This window comes from Diabrotica undecimpunctata, chromosome 6 (genome assembly GCF_040954645.1).
Source record: "Diabrotica undecimpunctata isolate CICGRU chromosome 6, icDiaUnde3, whole genome shotgun sequence".
Lineage (NCBI taxonomy): Eukaryota > Metazoa > Arthropoda > Insecta > Coleoptera > Chrysomelidae > Diabrotica > Diabrotica undecimpunctata.
This window is the reverse complement of record NC_092808.1, coordinates 151,051,058-151,072,618: the sequence shown is the minus strand read 5'-3', so window position 1 is coordinate 151,072,618 and position 21,561 is coordinate 151,051,058. Positions and strand designations below refer to the sequence as shown.

The 21,561-nt window shown below is 30.8% G+C and overlaps 3 protein-coding genes across 3 annotated transcripts in view; 1 reads left to right on the top strand and 2 right to left on the bottom strand.

Annotated features, from left to right (window-relative positions):
• The first annotated feature begins 181 nt into the window (after positions 1-181).
• The window catches only part of LOC140444673 (uncharacterized), a 73,968-nt gene continuing 52,588 nt past the window's right edge, over positions 182-21,561 (top strand). The window contains exons 1-5 of the mRNA XM_072536435.1: positions 182-725; positions 2,903-4,103; positions 7,568-7,890; positions 9,633-11,000; positions 19,385-19,581. Coding sequence (XP_072392536.1) covers positions 461-725; positions 2,903-4,103; positions 7,568-7,890; positions 9,633-11,000; positions 19,385-19,581 — 3,354 coding nt within the window. The 5' untranslated portion in view covers positions 182-460. The remainder of the gene's footprint in view (positions 726-2,902; positions 4,104-7,567; positions 7,891-9,632; positions 11,001-19,384; positions 19,582-21,561) is intronic.
• Positions 12,424-15,604, bottom strand: LOC140444108 (uncharacterized). The gene is made up of 2 exons (XM_072535776.1): positions 15,342-15,604; positions 12,424-12,766 (listed from the first exon to the last, which is right to left on the bottom strand). Exons 1-2 carry the CDS (start codon positions 15,505-15,507, stop codon positions 12,504-12,506), a joined length of 429 nt encoding a protein of 142 aa, XP_072391877.1. The 5' UTR covers positions 15,508-15,604; the 3' UTR covers positions 12,424-12,503.
• On the bottom strand, positions 19,176-21,227 carry LOC140444109 (uncharacterized). Its single transcript, XM_072535777.1, has 2 exons — positions 20,762-21,227; positions 19,176-19,573 (listed from the first exon to the last, which is right to left on the bottom strand). The coding sequence occupies exons 1-2, from the start codon at positions 20,925-20,927 to the stop codon at positions 19,311-19,313; spliced, it is 429 nt and encodes a 142-aa protein (XP_072391878.1). The 5' UTR covers positions 20,928-21,227; the 3' UTR covers positions 19,176-19,310.

Here is a 21,561-nt window from a genome sequence, read left to right as displayed (position 1 = left end):
TGTCAGTCAGTGGTAACTTCTTTATCTATGGTGGTAACACAGTATACACAGTTGTTGTTGTCTATATGTTATCTATACCACAGTATATAATATACTGTGTCTATACTGTGTCTATACCATGAGTAACAAGGATAGCCAAAACCAACGTACGTTTTTGTTTGGCACCCTTTCGTTTGGTGGCACTGCTAATCTCGTTGCTCTTCGCGATGTTCGTTGTCACTTTATATGTACAAACAAACTGTGGTCATAGTATCATGTGTTGTATTTAGTATTTTTTGTATTCTTGTATTGTAGATTCAGATTGTAGTTGTATCATGGTTGTATCGTTCGATTCGTTCGCTTGTATTGTATATGTAGTAATGTACCAAAGAATATAGAATAAGCGTCTATATTCTTTGGTTATATATGGAAGTGTTTTTCTCCCTGAAATAATAGTTATACTAAGTTTTTATTCATTAATATGGAATGTAATAAAAATATTAAAGATTCTAGAAAACAAGAAATATTAACATATATTAAATATGAAAGAGATTCTCTAAAGAAATATAACAATAAAGAAGTTCAATCTGAAATAGATGAACACCACTTTAAAAGCAGTTATGGACAGGAAACTTTATTAGATGAGTATTGTTCAGATGATATTAAAATAGAAAACCATGTGCTAGAAGATGTATCTAATGAAATTAAAGATGAAATAAAAAAAGAACCAGCGGATTATAACATTGGTAGGAAACTTATTTCTCTTCTTAATTTTTAATCACCTTATGTCATGAATGTGATATTTTGCTCTGAAGTACTTTACTTAATAAGATTATATCCTCTTATATTCAAATGCCCTTTGTTTTTCTTAAAGAAAAAGATTATCGGGCCCAAGGAAGAACCATCTTGAATTAGGGGTCTTTTTTCTCTCATACACTTATATTACAGTAAGGGCTGCTACTTTCTGTCCTGACTAAACCCCCGATTAGTCCAATTTTGTTAGGTGGTTAACTTTAATCAGTGCTAGTTGGTACTTTCATCCCTGATTAGACTTGATCAAGAGTCAATGGTCAATTAACTTTAACCAGTCAAAAGTAGTATGATTAACAGCATAGCCATAAAGATAATCAAGGCATTCTGACCTTACATTTATAAAATAAACTATTGCTTGTGAGTGTTTAAACTTTTATTTTTGGCAAAATCTACATTTTATATTGACAAAAAGATATGATGAGCTTGATATCACAGCACAAGTTTTAATAACTTTACGAATTTATACTACACATTGTTTTTATATAGTTGTATATATGTTGATGTCGATATAGACCACACAAAAGATATAGATTATCTATATTTTCTGCAAAATTTGACATACTTCTCAATTATACTATGTGGTGAAAAGCAGGCAGTTGCAAAGATAAATTTGTCGATGTGGCCAAATCTGTTTCTATCTATTTGTTTATTTGTATAAACAAATAGATATTCGAACTGACTATTTTTATATCAGAACCAGCCAATGCCGACAGCATTTCCTTAGCTTTAGATATGCCATCTTCCTCACCATCTTGAGGCATATTAAAGATCATAAGATTGCAAGATCTCTTTTGTCTCTCAGACACTTCATACAAAACACTGCCGTGCACCAATGTGGAACTGTAATTATTGTCGTTTTTTGTATTTGATGTAGAGGTGGTATTCTTTATGAAGGTAAGATCCTTCTTAAGGTCTCCAAATGAGGTAGTAAAACTGGTTTTCAAACTCTTGACTTCATCGGTTACCTCACGAATCTGTTTTTAAAACTCCTCCATTTTTTGACAGTTTGCAATTTTGATTTCACTTAGTGTATCTCCTAATGCTTATGCTTAACACGGTTGTTTAGTGTAACTGCCTTCTTGATTCCTGGCACGCAGTCACCACACAAATATGGCATAATTTGGTATATATCATACTCATTCGACATAATTCATAAGTAGACACCTTATCTCTGTCGAACTAATTCCAGTGCAGTTTTTACATAAAACAATTTTGCAAATGTCACAAGGATAACCCAAAACTTCCCTGCACCTTTGTGAGGTTCTTTAAAAACACAGTTCTTCGACCATTTGCCACATGTTCCTGCCATTAAGATTATGTCAACAAAAATTCATCAGAATGTCAACTGTAAACCCTTTAATAAATATAGAAGTCACGTCCCTGGTAGATGGTAATTACTTATCTATCACTATTAATTTTTCCTAATTGCTTCAAGTTTTTGTTTGAAAGAGAAAAACTAAAGATACAAACCCCTCATTGCAGTTATTGCTATTTACAAACAAACAAATTGTTTTTTCAAAAAAGAAAAATGATCTTCATATACCTTGTACTAATTATGCATATGTTTATTAATTAATTGTTAATATTTATTTATTAACTATACTTAGTTTCATTTCCAACAAAAAAACCAATTACATTCCAGTTCGACAACTAAAATATGACACAGCTTAAAGCCACAATTTGATTATGATTATCTAATTGAGTGCAAAATTGACCAGAAAATACCGAAACTTATTTGATCAAGGTTTAATCGGTTGATTTAGTAATCGCCAGTAGCAGAAGGTACCGGCCCTAAATGTTAATATTCTCATATATTTATGTTAATATTGTAATTTTTATATTTTATGAAATACCCAATATATTTTCTATTAGTTCATATTACGGCTATGCTTCTAGGTTTAATTAAAATCTGGTTAAAATGCTATAATTCTCAATAAATACTTTAATAATGTTTTTTTTTTCTGAAAACAATATTGCAGACTTTGTATCTATCCATCCTTTGATTATTTTTTTAAGTTTAATATAAAGTTGAATATGTTAGATGTGAACATTTAGTTGTAGTTTTTCTTTTAGTAAAAAGCATATTCTTACAATTTGGTTTTTATTTTAGCTGCTCCACAGGATATTAAAGTGGAAGTTACCAAACCATTCACTGCTCCCAAAGTTTGTTTGAAAACTTATACTGGTGAAAGACCTTATAAATGTGAAATTTGTACTAAGCAGTTCATTACAAGAATTAAATTAAATGATCATATGAAAATTCACATTGGTAAAAAACATTATAAATGTGAATTTTGCAGTAAGCAGTTAACTAAACTAGGTAGTTTAAAGGATCATATGAGAGTTCACACTGGAGAAAAACCTTATAGATGTGAAATCTGTAGTAAGCAGTTTACTAACTTAAGTAATTCAAAGCATCATATGAGACTTCACACTGGAGAAAGACCTTATAAATGTGATATTTGTAGTAAGCAGTTTAGCCATCAAAATAGTTTAAATTATCATATGAGAGTTCACACTGGAGAAAAACCTTATAGATGTGAAATCTGTAGGAAGCAATTTACCCACCCAAGTAATTTAAATAGTCATATAAAAGTTCATACTGGTGAAAAGCCTTATAAATGTGAAATTTGCAGTAAGCAATTATCTAAACTAAGTAGTTTAAAGGATCATATGAGACTTCACACTGGAGAAAGACCTTATAAATGTGAAATTTGTAGTAAGCAATTTGGTCAAATAAGTGGTTTAGTTTATCATATGAGAGTTCACACTGGTGAAAAACCTTATAAATGTGAAATTTGCAGTAAGCAGTTTACTCAGACAAATAATTTAAAAGATCATATGAGAATTCACACTGGAGAAAAACCTTATAGATGTGAAATCTGTAGCAAGCAGTTTACCCACCTAAGTAATTTAAATAGTCATACAAAAGTTCATACTGGTGAAAAGCCTCATAAGTGTGAAATTTGTAGTAAGCAGTTTACTCAACTAAATAGTTTAAATTATCATATGAGAGGTCACACTGGAGAAAGACCATATAAATGTGAAATTTGTAGTAAGCTGTTTACTATAAAAAGTAATTTAAAGCAGCATATGAGAATTCACACTGGTAAAAATCCTTATAAATGTAAAATTTGTAGTAAGCAGTTTACCCACTTAAGTAATTTAAATAGTCATATGAAAGTTCACAGTGGTGAAAAACCTTATAAATGTGAAATTTGTAATAAGCAGTTTGCTCACCTAAGTAATTTAAAAAGGCATATGAAAATTCACAGTGGTGAAAAATCATATAAATGTGAAAGTTTCTTTAAATAAATATATGGCAAAAAACTAGTACAGAACTAAAAACTTCAAATTTGTATATTGGTATAAATATAAAAAATGTTATTAAATCTTGTTAAAAGTATATATATATTTAGGGATTCTACAGTATTCACTGCCTTCCCTCGCTCAACCGTTTCCATCTCTCTCTGTTGTTCCATTCTCCATCGTTTAGTCCTCTCTTACTCATGGCGTCGTCTACTTCGTTCCTCCAGGATTTTCGGGGTCGTCCTCTTTTCCTCCTTCCTATGGGGCTCCATTCGGTTATTCTTTTTATCCATCTGCTGTCGCTAGCTCTTCTTACATGTCCATACCACTTTAGTCTTTTTTGTTCTATATATGTTAGTATGTCTGTTTCTATTGATGTTCTTTGCTTTATTTCGTCATTACTTCTCCTATCCATTCTTGTTACTCTGCAGCATCTTCGCAGGCATTCCATCTCTGTTGCTATTATCTTACTGCTGTTTTTCTTGTTTATGATCCAATTTTCGGCCCCATATGTCATAATACTTCGCACTAATGTTTTATAAATCTGCGTTTTTGTCTTCATATTTAGGTGTCTATCCCACCATACTGAGTTAAGTTGTCGGATTGCTGTTCTTATTTGTCCTAATCTTTGTGTAATTTCTTCCTCTGTTGTTGCCTTTTTCGTGATTATAAACCCCAGGTTGTTAAAAGTATGGTCCAAAAATTAAAAATGAATAACATTTTCAATCTGAATCAGATCATCCACAGTGCATTCTGTACTAGTATTTATAGCGTACACACAAAATTGAATTGTAGACAGCAATATGTGGTTTACATATAAATTTAAAATATCATGCTACTCTATAGGTCGATGACATATCGCTACCTACATTCCAATACCACATATGAGTAAATGTAACGGTTTTTCAGGTGAGCAAAAAACTGATTCTTTAATTTGTGACATACATTCTAAATATTTGTATATTTAGAATGTATGTAATAATATAATATGTTTTATTGCATATTCATTTATAACGTACTTGCTTTTTATTGTTAGTAATAATAAAATTTCTAAAGATAAGCTTTGGTGTCTTTTAGGTCACTTACGCGGTATTAGAATTATAATTTTATTTGATACGTGGTATTTTAGGTTTGTTACGTCACATACACAGTATTAGAATTATTCATACTTGGTAGGTTTTACTTATATAATGTTACGAACACGCTTTCGGCATGACTCATATAACGGTTACAACTCTAAAAAGGCATCAAGAACATTCGCGATCCATCGAGTGAGAGACAGAACAACAGGTCACGTAGGCGAATTAGAGGTGGGACAACTCCCGAATGTTCTCGAACTTAATACTTTTGGTATATATATGACGCGATGTTAGAAGTAGAGTTTAGTTGATAAGAGAGTACCGAACTGTAAACTATAAATAAATATGTTTATATAAATTCGAACCGCTCATTTTATTTAATCTGGCTACAGTTGGTGTCCGGTGTGGGGTAGGGTTTGTTTTTACAATAACGGTAGCACCTCGCAGGTCGTCTACCTATTTTGGCCTGAAAATAGAAAATAAAAGTGTAGATTAACAAACTAACATATATGATTTATTCTGGCGTTGTCCCACCTCTAATTCGTCTCATCGAAAGAACCATGGAAGACGGGCGGTATTGAAATGCCAATTCTTGTGTTCTCTAGATCTTTCCTTCTAAGAATTATGACGTATCGGAGATGGGCTATTTCGTTACACTGCTGCCCTCTTAGATCTGAGCGTCCCGATCAGCAACTCCAGATTCCGCCATCCTGGGCCTACATCATAAAAATAGAACTGCAGTACCTGAGGACCCCAAGCCAGATGCTACTGATTATTTTAAAAAATACTGTGGTTCAAAAATGAAATAAATAAAATGTCCCAATATTAAAACTAAATTGGAAACTACAATTTTTGAACATATTCAGTAGGCTGTAATGGAAACAGAAATAATAAATAATTTGGTTATAATAATTTACTTGTTTTTTTTTCACAAATTATGTGTTTGAATGGCATGCTCTTGAAATTCTACTCTCTTATTTGGAGATATAAAATAATCTTTAAACCCATCACGAATTTTTAAAGCGGTTATGTATTGTTTTTAGTAATACATCTCCTCCTACTTTCAGTAGTTTCGATGCTATTTGATCCAATCCCTGTGATTTATTGTTTTTCAATTTGGCTACAGCTGTTCTAATCTTGGTTATTGTTGGTGGGCACTTTTCTCTGATGTCTACTTGGTCTAATTGTATATCAAAATTCTCCTCTAGCCACCATTATGACAGAAGTTTTACGTTTTTGCGCACAAATTGGCGCATTTCTTGGACAAGAAACTGCAGCGGACACAAATTCTTGTATCGTTTCTGATATAAGAAATATACGCTTGTATGACACTATCCATTTTTTTGTTATATCAGAAACGATATAAAAAATGATACAAGAAAATGCATAGTGTCATACGGCCTTTAAAGACATAAAAACGCCGATTCACCATTTTGGTAATTATGATTCAAATTACTGCACTCTCGTGACGTATTTGCGGGCTTAATGTCCATTGGTTAGTCGGAGTAGACAACAGTTGTAAGTGCTAGGACCATCGAGCAAAAAGAGAAAAGAGGGAATGTAAAGGTAGTGGGGGCAAAAATATTGTTAGACAGGAAGTGCCATCTTGAGAGGCCACATTAAACAAGGAAAGAGAGACTCTTTACTTGTTTAAGAAATCAAATTTAGTTGGGTTATGTTATTGCTGATGTTATTGTTTGTCCCAACTGTCACATGAAAGATTATTTGTATTAAAGTTTTTTAACAATTGTTTCACATTTTAGACTATTATTGTTATTATTTAATTAAAACTTTATTGTGTTCTAGTGTTAAAAAAAGTATTTTAAGTGTATTATGTATTAATATTATGTAATATTAATATTATGTAATATAACAAATAAATAGATAAATTAGAACCCCTACACCACTGTATGATTATTGTGAAGTGTCATGAAATTTAAATTTGGCGCATTCGCATTTCCGGATATGTCCGCCATCAGAGGCCACTTTTTTGGTCTCCTTTTAATAACGATTAGATTCCCTCTTTTGTCTTTTAGCTCGATGGCTAGGACTGACACTGCTAGGTGGGAGTGTGCTGTGGACATAAAGTGACAACGAACATCGCGAAGCTACGAGATTAGCAGTGCCACCAAACGGAAGGGTGCCAAATAAAAACATTCGTTAATTTTTGCTTCCTTGTTTCCAATCCAGGCTAGGTTTAATTTAATCAGAGATCATATCTCTGAATTTAGAATTTAATTTATCTGTGTTTGTACAAAGTCAAACCACAGTTGCACAGTTTAATTGTTGTTGGTTTAACGTTGTTCGGTGGTTAAACCACAAAACTTTTTTAAACTATGGTCAAACTGTCAAAATACTCTAATTCACTAATGGGTTGTAAGATATAGAAATGTTTTTCTGCCTGAAATAATATTCCATTACTTAATACTAAAATTATTCATTAATATGGAATGTAATGACAATATTAAAGATTTTATAAACCAAGAAATATTAACATGTATTAAATATGAAGGAGATTATCTAAAGAAATATAACAATAAAGAAGTTAAATCTGAAATACATGAACACCACTCTGAAAGCAGTTATGGACAGGAATCTTTATTAGATGAGTATTATTCAGATGATATTAAAATAGAAAACCATGTGTTAGAAGATGTATCTAATGAAATTAAAGTTGAAATAAAAAAAGAACCAGTGGATTATAGCATTGGTAGGAAACTCATTTCTCTTCTTCATTTTTAATTATCTTATGTCATGAATGTGATATTTCACTGAAGTACTTAATAAGATTATATTCAAATGCCCTTTGTTTTTCTTAAAGAAAAATATTCTTGGGTCCAAGGAAGAAACATCTTGAATTAGGGGTCTTCTTTCTCTCATACACTTATATTACAGTAAGGGCTGCTACTTTTTGTCCTGACTAAACCCCCGATTAGTGCAATTTTGTTAGGTGGTTAACTTTAATCAGTGCTAGTTGGCACTTTCATCCCTAATTAGACTTGATCAAGAGTTAATGGTCAATTAACTTAAACCAGTCAAAAGTAGTATCAAAGAATATAGAGGCATATGTAATATGTATCTATATTCTTTGGTAGTATGATTGGTATGATTAACAACCACAAAGATAATCAAGGCATTCTAACCTTACATTTATAAAATAAACTATTGTGTGTGAGTGTTTAAACTTTTATTTTTGGCAAAATCTACATTTTATATTGACAAAAAGATATGATGAGTTAGATATCACAGCACAAGTTTTAATAACTTTACGAATTAATGCTACACATTGTTTTTATAGAGTTGTTGATAATAATTTTGGTGGTATACACAAAACAAGTACTGGAAGAGTTATAAAACATATGAAATACTGGCAAGTAGATGTTGTTGATATTGATATAGATCACACAAAAGATATTCAATTTATAAATACTAATCTATAAACTACAATATAAAAAATTTCATTAATTCATATTTAAACATTTGTTTTATTGTGTTGTGGGTATAACAAAGTAACATCTTAACTCCTAAAACTAATTTTATTTTAATCCAAATAACATTTTACAATTATTTTTTGAAAAGTGTGCGAAACAGTTTGTTATTATAGAAGTAGCTAATCTGTATCAAACTGTTCATCCCCAGATGGTATGAAGTCAAAGTCTTCATCGCTCGAATTTGTGAATGGATCAACATCATCTGAGAAATCATAGGCACACTCATGATGTTCAAATTTGCTGGACAATGGTCCTCTTATATTAGCATGGTTTGTGTCCACATATTGTTTTGTTGTAGAATGTTTGCCAGACTCTAAAAAGAATGAAGTTTTAATGGTAAAAAGTTGTAATTCCAACAACACATCTTTTTAACAGCATTAAATAATAAGTAATTATGAAAATATGAGGAAATGTTTCAGTTAGAAATATGGATTAAGAAAATGGTGTGTGACAACCCTTTGTTTTTATCAAAATAAACATTCTACATTTTAAGTTATCAGTAAAAAGCATACACTTACCATCAACATTTAAGTTTTTGCTATTCTCCAAAGCAATTTGTACCAACTATTTTCCTCTTGAACCCATCTTTTTAAATGTCAACACAACAATCATGCTATGGATATGCGACTATTGCCACTGACTAAGTACTGTCATATCAAACAGGCACCAAACAATAATAAAATCTGTAAAGACACGTAGCCAGTTTGATTTTAAATAGAGTTCTTGGAAAATAATGTTTATTTGGTTGTTTGTTTCTAAATCAGATAATTTTTTTCTTTTCAAAATTCATCTTTTTAAAAAAATAATAATCCCTAATTATAAAAACACTATAATCCCTAATTATAATAATTGTTTAATGTTATTAATTAGTTAAAGTTTTTCTATTACTTTTTATTTTTGTTCTAGCATATATTTTTCTTTTAGTAAAAAGCATATTCTTACAATTTGGTTTTTATTTTAGCTGCTCCACAGGATATTAAAATGGAAGTTACCAAACCATTCACTGCTCCCAAAGTATGTTTGAAAACTTATACTGGTGAAAGACCTTATAAATGTGAAATTTGTACTAAGCAGTTCATTACACAAAGTAAATTAAATGATCATATGAAAATTCACACTGGCGAAAGACCTTATAAATGTAAAATTTGCAGTAAGCAGTTCATTACACAAAGTAAATTAAATGATCATATGAAAATTCACACTGGTGAAAGACCTTATAAATGTAAAATTTGCAGTAAGCAGTTAACTAAACTAAGTAGTTTAAAGGATCATATGAGACTTCACACTGGAGAAAGACCTTATAAATGTGAAATTTGTAGTAAGCAATTTGGTCAAATAAGTGGTTTAGTTTATCATATGAGAGTTCACACTGGTGAAAAACCTTATAAATGTGAAATTTGCAGTAAGCAGTTTACTCAGACAAATAGTTTAAAAGATCATATGAGAATTCACACTGGAGAAAAACCTTATAAATGTGAAATCTGTAGTAAGCAGTTTACCCACCTAAGTAATTTAAATAGTCATATAAAAGTTCATACTGGTGAAAAGCCTTATAAATGTGAAATTTGTAGTAAGCAGTTTACTCAACTAAATAGTTTAAATTATCATATGAGAGTTCACACTGGAGAAAGACCATATAAATGTGAAATTTGTAGTAAGCTGTTTACTATAAAAAGTAATTTAAAGCAGCATATGAGAATTCACACTGGTAAAAATCCTTATAAATGTAAAATTTGTAGTAAGCAGTTTACCCACTTAAGTAATTTAAATAGTCATATGAAAGTTCACAGTGGTGAAAAACCTTATAAATGTGAAATTTGTAAGAAGCAGTTTGCTCACCTAAGTAATTTAAATGGCCATATTAGAGTTCATACTGGTGAAAAACCTTATAAATGTGAAATTTGTAGTAAGCAGTTTACCCATTTAAGTAATTTAATTAGGCATATGAAAGTTCACAGTGATAAAAAACCTTATAAATGTGAAATTTGTATTAAGCAGTTTACTCAACTAAATAATTTAAATTATCATATGACAATTCACACTGGAGAAAGACCATATAAGTGTGAAATTTGTAGTAAGCAGTTTCCTATAAAAAATAATTTAAATAGTCATATGAGAGTTCATACTGGTGAAAAACCTTATAAATGTGAAATTTGTAGTAAGCAGTTTACTATAAAAAGTAATTTAAATAGTCATATGAAAGTTCATACTGGTGAAAAATCTTATAAATGTGAAATTTGTATTAAGCAGTTTACTCACCCAAGTAATTTAAATAGGCATATGAAAGTTCACAGTGGTGAAAAACCAGATAAATGTGAAAGTTTCTTTAAATAATTATATGGCAAAAAACTAATACAGAAAAACTTCAAATTTGTATATTGGTATAAATTATAAAATTTTTATTAAAACTTGTTAAAAGTGTCATCCAAAAATTAAAAATGCATATCGTTTTCAATCTAAATCAGATCATCCTCAGTGCATTCTGTTAGTACTTATAGCTAACACAGAAATTGAAGTGGAGACATCAATATGTGGTTTACATATTATAAATTTAAAATATAATACGACCCTAGGTCGATGACATCTATTTTAGCCTTTTTTATTGAGATCACCTTAAACATAAATATTTTCGCTAGGTTATGGAGATTAATATTGTAACATTATATAAATATGTCAGAAGGCATCAAATTGTAATGGATATTTCTGTTTGTAAGATATAAATTGATACGTCCACTTAAATTTATATTTAGTAATAAATACAGCTGGTTATAACTTTGTATTGTTTAATTTCTCTGACAATCTTCCTTTCTTTTGGGTAATAACTAAATTCTGACAGGAATTTTGAGCCTAAACGGCTCAACGTGCAAGGTATCGTCGGAAAGAGGAGGGGGTAACGAATATGTTAACATAAAAAACAAAGATGGCGGCGTATTACCAAAAGGACACTAAGCTTGTAACAACGTGCAAGGTATCGATGGAAAGGGGAGGAGCCAACAAATACGTAGACATGGAAAAAAACTTGGTATCGTATTGCCAAAAGGACACTAAGCTTGTAACGTCTAAACAGCTCAACGTGCAAGGTATCGGTGGAAAGGGGGGAGGGACCAACGAATACGTAGACATAGAAAAACATGGCATATGCCAATATTATGACAAATAATAATTAATATGACAATATGCCATAAACACAGAACGGCGTATAGATTAAGTAATATTATAAGTATACAAGTAAGATATTTTAAAATAGACTAGCGTCATATCAAGAAGACACTAACACCTATCATTGTACTTCTTTTCGTGATTATATCGTGTTTTTAAATTTTCAAATTCACATTGCTCAAAATTTACGTTTATTGACACAAATTTTTTCAAATGTACCTTTCATATCCCGTTATTTTTGTATGTTATTCTAATTCAGCTTACTTCTTTTGATAACATTTTCTAGTATGCCAATATTATAGAAAATGATTTGTTTGAATCATTTGTTTTATGGGTTTTATTATATTATCGCGGTCTGGAGATATTTCTTTCTGCAGCACTGACAGACATTATCGAAGGTAATGCGGCAATACTCGTAATTGTTTTCAGTGTTTGGAGCGAGCTAACTGAGCAATCGTTAATAATCCGCAGATGCAGACGAAGCATCAGGAAGAAATAATTCCAGATCACGACCTATGAATGCCTGAAAACAATCTACCATTACAGAGCACCGGTCCCAAATGTGTAAATTTCTTCAAAAGAAAAAACCAAAATTCGTTGCATAGTTTATTTTAAAAATATTTATACTGGTATTAAAAATATAATAGAAAATTTGCAAAAAGTACAATGAATATTATTGAATCATAGTTAGACTTAACTCTTTTAACAGAAATTCCCCCAGTCCCTGAATAACCATCTGTTTCATTGAATGTGAAGACATGACCAAGGTAATTAAAGGAAGAAAATCGTGAGGCCTGATTGTGGAAAGAATTGTAGACATATTTGAAATCAGTATTTCCTTCTGTCTGGCTGTTAAGTCGTTCTCTAAAATATCTGCTACTGATCTAAATTTGCCTGCAGCACATATAGCTGCTGTTGCAGATCCTATGGTTCCACCTAAAAATAATTTTGTTAATATAGTTAAAATCAATCAATTATAGACAGACTATGAACCAGGGTCAATTATACCAAGCTATCTCTTGTATGATATGGCTCCACATTTAAGACTGAAGACTGACATAGCGGAGATTTAGCGTTGTATCTTTTAATTCCATTTGCGGTGTCAATTAAAATTAGCAAAATTTATACATCATTCACATTCATTAAGTTGTTGTTTACTATTAAAGGATTGAAAAACACGTTAATAAAATAAAAATATAAAACGATATTTTATAATAAATTTTTGTGAAACCAAACCTCTGCTTAATAAGGACTACTAAATTTTATTAAAATAGTATTAAGTGTAGTAATCATCGGCATAATATACTAAGGATGGAGCCTATTGATATTATTACATGTATATACTTATATAACAATAACAATATCTTTATTTTTAGAAAATAATATACATTCCGTGAACATAAAATTATTAAAAAAAAAACAGTGTCACAAACGAAAATATTATTTACTTATTCCTAACCGTTACATATACAAATAGTCCTCCACAGAATATGGCTCAAGAGCTACCAGTAATTTAAATATTTGATGTTTATACAAACTTAATCTTTCCTCCCTTTTAATAGGTTCAGGCAGTTTATTAAACAATTTGATGCAGCAATAAAGAGCGTTTTTTTCTGTTATACTTAACCTGTGTATTGGAATTTTATAATTATATAACCTGGTATTTACTATACTATTGGGCTCAAAGTTCCTAAAGAGTATTTTATTCTTATATAGAAACAGTAAGCATTCTTGAATAAATACAGCGTAAACTGTTAAAATATTATTACTCCTAAAATGCCCTCTACATGATTCCCTACTTTTTAAGTCAAACATAACTCTGATTATTTTTTTCTGAACCAGAAATACATTATTTATGTCCCTACTGTGGCCAAAATTTATTAGACCATATCTAAATTTTGCTTCAAAATTAGCATGATACACTGTTTTTAATGAGTTACTATTCATGTATTTTTTTATAACTCTAAAGCTGTAATTCACTTTACTCAAAGACATACATAACTGGTCAACATGTTTATCCCAACATAAAAAACTGTCAATATATAATCCTAAAAATTTGGTACTGCTGCTAATATTTAAAGTGTCATTATTTACAATAATACTGTTTGGCATATCTGAATGTGCATAATTTGTCTTAAACAAAAGAAGATCTGTTTTATTTTGATTTAAAACCAACCTATTCATAGAAAATCAGTCTTTAGCTTTCTGGAACTCTAAACTAGCATTAACGCTTAGAACAGACATGTCTTTACCACTGACTAAAATGTTTGTATCATCTGCATAATTTGTTATGCTGGAAGTAGTATTAGCCACTAGATCATGAAGATCATTGATATAGATCACAAACAGTAAAGGACCATTCACACTTCCTTGTGGTACTCCAATATTGATAGTGCTTTCAGATGAGATGCCTATTTCAGTGTTTTTATGTATTTTTACTAAATGTCTCCTATTTGCCAAGTAGGACTTAAACCAGTTCAATGCTGGTCCACGTATACCATATTTCTCCAATTTATCAAATAATAGGTCATGCACTAAACAGTCATATGCCTTTGATAGGTCCAAAAAGAGACACAAAGCCATATGACCATATTATATGTATATACTTATATTTAGAAGATTAAATCCGAAATATCTTGCAACGAACAGTATAAACATTTTCGTTATTGCCCAGGAAAAAATTATTTTTACAAAATAAAAAAAAGTTAGGGACGAAAATGGGTTAGTTACTTTTCTTTAAAACTGTATTGTTTGTTTAAAACAATTAAGAGACGTAATTAGCTGCATTTGAAAAATCAAGGACTGAAGTTTTAATATAAAAAGTATGAAGAATATTTTTCTTCGACAAAATTGTCGAAACTCTTTAAACGTGTAGCTCCAATTCTTTCAGCTTAGGGTAATGGAGGAAGTACTTTAAAATTCGCGCTAACAACTAAATCTTCGGTTATTGTTAATGGCTTTTGACGGTTTAAACAATTTAATGATAAGTTAATCACGTAAATTACTTAAACAATTTTCGTCAAAAATAAAGTAAAGTAAAAAAAGTCGTCAAATAGGGAAACGTGGACTCTTTTAAGTTTGATAAATATCAATTATGAATTAATAATTTATTAATTAATTGAAAGCACAGTATTAACAAAGATTTGGACAAATCCAATGCAGCACGCTGATTGTCAGATTTGTAAAGTAACAATTTCTTAACTGGTTTGGTCATTTTGATAATGGTGGGTAGATAAAATAAAGAAGAACTACGGGAAGGTCTCATAAAAGGTGAATGGGCAATGCAGAGTAGGATCTGAAAGCCATTAACATCAGACAATGAAGAAGAAACGTATCTATATGTGGTTAAAAAGAAAATTAATTGAGAGTAAAAATTAAAAGAATGATTTTTCATTATACTGTTTTTATATTAAAATTCAAAATATCGCTATTGAGTAGGTAAGTACGGCTTGTAAATGTAAATTATTAACATAATTTGTGAAGTAACACTAGTTATACGTTTTATGCTTACCTATTGCTAGGCCAATTGGACCTCCTAGTAAACCCCCTACTACAGCTCCAATACCAGCTATTATTCCACCTTTTACTGACTCTTTTACACTAATTTTAAGCTGTTCTTGTTCAGCAAGAATCTGACACATTTCTAAAATTTCTTTACGTTTGAACATACTTGCCATAATTACAGATTTAGCAATTACTTAAAATTAGACTTAGGAAATTTTGTACTCAGTGCACTTGACAAAACTTTTAATACTGTTCTGTACGTTGTGCGAAGTTTTCACAGATTTATATGGTTTTTACTAACTGTCTGGGAATTACATACAATAGATCATATTCATCGAGATTACCTCGATGACAATGTTATCAGAATTAGTAATGTTTCTGGGATTACCGTAAAATAGATATTTATTCATCGAAATTATCTCGATGATGATATCAGAATTAGTAATGTTTCTGGGATTACCGCAAAATAGATATTTCATGATCAACAATATTACAACGGAAAAATACTGTTGTACTTGATTTTATACCATATATTAAATAAATAAAAAAAAATTATATAGGTATACTCTTTTCTGTAAGACGTAATTTATTTTGAGCATTTTTATAGACATAATGATTGGTATCATATATACAGCAGCTGAGAGCTGGACTTCACTGAGGTAAAATAAAACTCTTATTATTCCTCTGTTCATATCTTTACACTCTTTCTTTTTCTCGCAGAAAAATTTCTTAAAACACACTATCACACAATCCTCATGGATGTGTGGTCCACATGTGTCCTCTTACTTCCTATATTCGTATGCCTCTTCTTTTTCTTGAAGTAAAACATAGTCTTGAAACTTGGTACATATATTTCTCTCAGTCAAAGCAAGAACACTACGGAATTTGAGATCAGTAGATGTTTTTCTTCTCTTATTACAATCAAGAATTCTGTCTGGTCCCTCAATGCTCGTTTATCAGTTTACTAGTCTGTTTTATGATTTTGTCCCAAAAATAGATTACAACAAAATTTTTCAAGCAGTTCCACTACGTGTAGTTACATTTTTACTTATTCTTCATTTCACAGTGTGTAAGTGGTTATATCGGAAGCATAAGGTTCTTCTTATTCTTGTAGTTCCTTCTCCTATCGAAGGCTGGCTATCATCACAGCTATCCGTACCTTATTGACGGCTGCTCTGAAAAGATCTACAGAGCTGTAACTATACCACTCTCTTAGGTTTCTTAGCCAGGAAATTCTTCGACTTCCTATGGATCTTTTACCCTTGATTTTACCTTGCATTATGAGCCTTAATATCTCATATTTCGCACCTCTGGTAATGTGGCCTAAATATACCAGCTTTCTTGTTTTAATCTGCTTTATGACCTCGCAATCCTTTTGTAGCCTTCTTAACACTTCTGCATTTGTAACTCGTTGGGTCCATGGTATTTTCAAAATCCGTCTATAGCACCACATCTCGAATGATTCCAACTTCTTTATATTATCCACTTTTAGTGTCCAGCTTTCCATTCCATGCAACAAAGTCGAGAACACGTAGCATCTTAAGGCTCTTATCCTCAGCTCCAGAGGAAGGTCTCGATTAACAAACATTGTTTTCATTTTTATAAACGCTTGTCTAGCAATTTCAATGCATGTCCTTATTTCTCTACCTTGATCACTGTTTTCATTTACCCAGGTTCCCTGATATTTGTAGTTATTCACTCTTTCTACTTGTTTTCCCTCGATATCTAGCCTTCCTAGTGTATGTTGCTTAGAAATAATCATGCACTTGGTTTTCTTAACGTTCATTTGTAGTCCATATTTTACAATGACTTGATGTAATCTATTTTCTAAGCGTTGCATTGCTTATGTACTGTCTGCAAAAACAGCGGTGTCGTCTGCGAATCTTATGTTGTTCAAGATTTTTCCGTTTATTGATATACCCTGTTGTTCCTCTGATATTGCTTCCTTAAAAATAGCTTCACTGTACAGATAGAATAACAATGGGGACACCACGCAACCCTGTCTAACACCTCTTTTGATTTCTATAGTTTCTGTAACGACATTTTCGATTCTAACCTTTGCTCTTTTTGATTCCAGTACATATTGACAATAACCCGTATATCTCAACTATCCACATTCTTTTCTTTTAAGTTGTACGAGTTTCTGATGTCGTACTCTATCAAAAGCCTTTTGATAATCTATAAAGCAGACATAGAGATTCTGGTTCATATCTCAGAGCCTCTCTCGTTCCTAGTCCTCCTCTTAATCCAAACTGGGTCTCATCTATATCTTCTTCTATTTTTTTGTATAGTTTTCCATGTATTATTTTGAAAAATATCCAAAGTGTGCGGCTTATTAAGGAAATTGTTCTGTACTGAGAGCATTCTGTCGCATGTCCTGCCTTTGTAGTGTTACAAACGTGGACATTTTACAAACAAGTTACATATATGCAGTGTTTCTTCGTCAATGCATTTAATTAGCTCAGTGGATATCTGATCTGGGCCTACTGATTTTGCGGGTTTTGCATTTCTAATCGCCTGTTCTAATTCGCACATAATTATTTTCGGTCCTGTTTGTTCCTTTGGTTCTTCTTGTATCATTCTATCATCGTCGAATAGTTTCATTATGTATTCTTACCAAAATATTAGTTTATCTTTGATGTCTGCAATGAGTTTACCATTTTCATCTGAGTATCCCATAGTGTGCTCGCTTTTTTGGTATTTTTTTGTTAGTTCTTTTATTTTTTTATGCATATTAAAGCTTTCATATTTTCTGTCATACTCTTCTATTTCTATGCATTGATCTGTTAACCACTTTTCCTTTACCTTTTTTATCTCTACTTTGTAGTTCTTGATATTTTGGCTCATTTCTCTGTTTGGCTTTTCTTCTCTCTCCAGAAGTCATCCACTTGTGTTTTTTATTTGTCTTTTTAGACTTAAAATTTTTTTCTGCAGTCTTAAGTAATGCCTTCTGAATATTGCTCCACTTTTCATTGACATCTTCTGATGTTAAGATTTCTTCTCCTACTTCTATTAGATTTGAGTTGACTTGTTGGATCACTTTTTGAAGTATTTCTCTTTTTCTTAATTTTGTATAATCAAATGTTGGTTTATTTATATGTATTACAATCTTTTTGAGTTTCACGTGCATTCTAGCTATCAGCGGGTTATGGTCCGAGTTGACATCTGCTCCGGGGTATGCTTTTACTGCTTTAATTGAATTTTTGTATCTATTTTGACTAATATATTTCCGTTTCTGTTGTTTGCAGATCTCCAAGTGTATAATCTTCTGTTGGGTAGTTGGAACATTGTGTTCATTATTGCAAAATGTTCATTTTGACAAAAATCCACAAGTCTATCACCTCTTTCGTTTCTGTCATCTAGTCCAAATTCCCCAACATATTTGTCCACTTTTCTTCTCCCAACTTTAGCATTAAAGTCCCCCTTACTTACTTTACTTTTTCTTGTCTGGATCCAACTAAAGTTTTTCTGCCCAATATCAGACTACATCTACACCCTTTGTATTTGCGAGCCATACTTTACATTACATTACTTTACTTTGGATCCGAACAAAGTAAAGTCCAACATTACTATTGTAATGTCTTCTTTTTTAATAGATCTTAAAATTGTGTCTAACTCTATGTAAAAATGTTCTATCACCTCTTCGTCCTTATCCGCATATACTTAAATCAAGTTAACTTGTTGTACGGTTCCATTGGCTTTATTCTTGTAAGTTCAATCTCTGTGATCTGCTGCTATTATGTATATTATATCATCCACATATTCTATTACATATAAACTGTGCTAATATAACATTGCTGTGTTTGTAAAGTTTTTTATGGATTTACAAAAAAAAAACAGAAAAACTTTAAGATTTATTGTATATTTATTAACAATTGGATATTTGAGCTATTTATAAAAATATCTACAGTTTTCCTCAGTCCACCTCATAATAAATAATCTCAATCTTACAAATTTACAAAATATATAACAAACACTATTGAACCATACTTAGATTTAGTTCCTTCAACAAAAATACTCCTAATTCTTTAATAACCAACTCTTTTACAGAACCAGTGGATAGGACTAGAGTAAGTAAAGCAACACAATCTTGGGGTTTGATTCTAGAAAGAACTGTAGACATGTGTGAAATGAGCATTGCCTGTTGTCTGGGAGTTAAGTCGTTTCTTATAATATCTGCTACTGATCTAAATTTACCTTTAGCACAAACTGCTGCTGTTGCAGATCCAAGCGTTCCACCTAAAAAAGTATGCTGTGTAATATTTAGAATTGTTCATTCATAAATAGTAACTGAAAATACAGTTAAAATAAACAATACTAAATCTGAACAAAGAGAAATAAATTGTTTATTAGACTTGCACACCCAAATAAATAGGCATGCAATTCTTGCTTGCATTCTTAAAGCAAGTCCATTAGTTATGTTACATTGTGTTCTCAAACTGTGTCAGGGCTGTTAAACTTTATAGGAGAACAATAACAAAACAACTTCAGTTGATGTCGAACTCAGCAAACCATCCCTCAATGGTTTTGGAATGGGAAGCGAATGAGATATGTGGTGTTGTGGTTAGAAATGTTATATGTGGTGTTGCTTTATTGCAATTACAGTGAAATCTGTTGAGATTTTTTCAAATCTGAAGTCATTCAGATATTCTGCATGAGATGTCACATCAAATGAAACAAAAACTTATCAAAAAAGTGAGTTACTTGGTTGACAATAATTTATAATTTTTCTTTAAACTATCCTTTATTATAGCAGATTAAAATGGTCTTTATTATTTTTCTTTATGTACAATAAAAAGAAATAAAAACCACTGTAATCTACCATAATAACTTTCTTATGCTATATACAAATTTAGTTATCTGCTTAACTTTTCTTTTTATTACATTCTTTTTATATTTTGTTTATTTCTCTCTGTGTGTGTGTAGAATTTTTGTTTTATAGTTAACCTAAATTTAAACCTAGTTACATTTCAGACTTCTTTATTATGTGTCTGTAATATCAAAGAATATAGATGCTTATAAGCGTCTATATTCTTTGGTAATATCTTCCTACATTTTGAGATTATTGTGTTGAGTTAAAAATGTTATAAAAGTGTGCATGGCAAAAGCTGGCATTTTATAAATGTATCATTGCAAAAATAGAAATGACATATTCATTTGATTACTGATAATGGAAAAAAATCAAAGTTCAAAAAAACTTGTTTTCTTTAAATGTGTTTTTGTTTTTATGAAAATGAGTACATACTTGACTGTCAGGATAGTTATTAATGACTAAAAATAATGTGAATTGATAACAAGGGCTTCTTATTACGCTGATAAGATTTAAAAATTACACTGATAAGTGTAAAAATTACTCAATCTACTTGAATATATTAATATATTTTAAATTATGTTAAAACAAGGACACACTGATATATTATCACTTACCTATCGCTATTCCAATTGGACCTCCTAATAAACCACCTGCTAGAGCTGCAAAACCAGCTAGCATTCCTGCTTTTAGAGACTCCTGTACAGTAACTTTAAGCTGTTCTTGTTCAGCTAGAATATGGCACATTTCTACAATTTCTCTATCATTGAAAATACTTGCCATGATTACAAATTGTGACTTCCAGAAATCGGATGCAAATGTGTAAAAATGTGTTTCAAGTACTTAGTACTTTTAAAAATCCAAAGGTTTATCTTTTATAAATCTGTGTTTTACTTGTTGATTTCTGGGAATACCATACAACTTTATAGCATTTGCAATCAGTGATTATCAACTACATAGATGACAGAATCGTTTTTCTGATAATTTGGTTTCTATTTTTACTTTCTTTTTCTTTCTCTCTGTTGTGGTTGCATCATTTTGTCACAATGGGATCGTACTGTACTGTGTGGTCGGTCAGTGATTGTCGTGATTGTTTTGATGTTTTTGTTTGACACTATAAAATGTCACTACTATACCACCGAACAACGGTTGTTCAGTGACTATACTTCCAATTGTTTTAATAATTGCTGCCAACAGCTTAATTTGGTTTTTGTTTAATTTTAAAATTTAAATCTGTTTTTTTCTTCTTATTTTTTATCTATTTAGCTAATAGATAAAACAAAATAGTATAGTATTCATAAAAAATGTTAATGTTTTTATGTGGTTTTATTGTAAATTGTTTTATTATGCTGTGGTGAAATTTAGAACGAATTTTAGTGGTTCTATCAATGATTATCTTTAGGAATTCCGATAAATC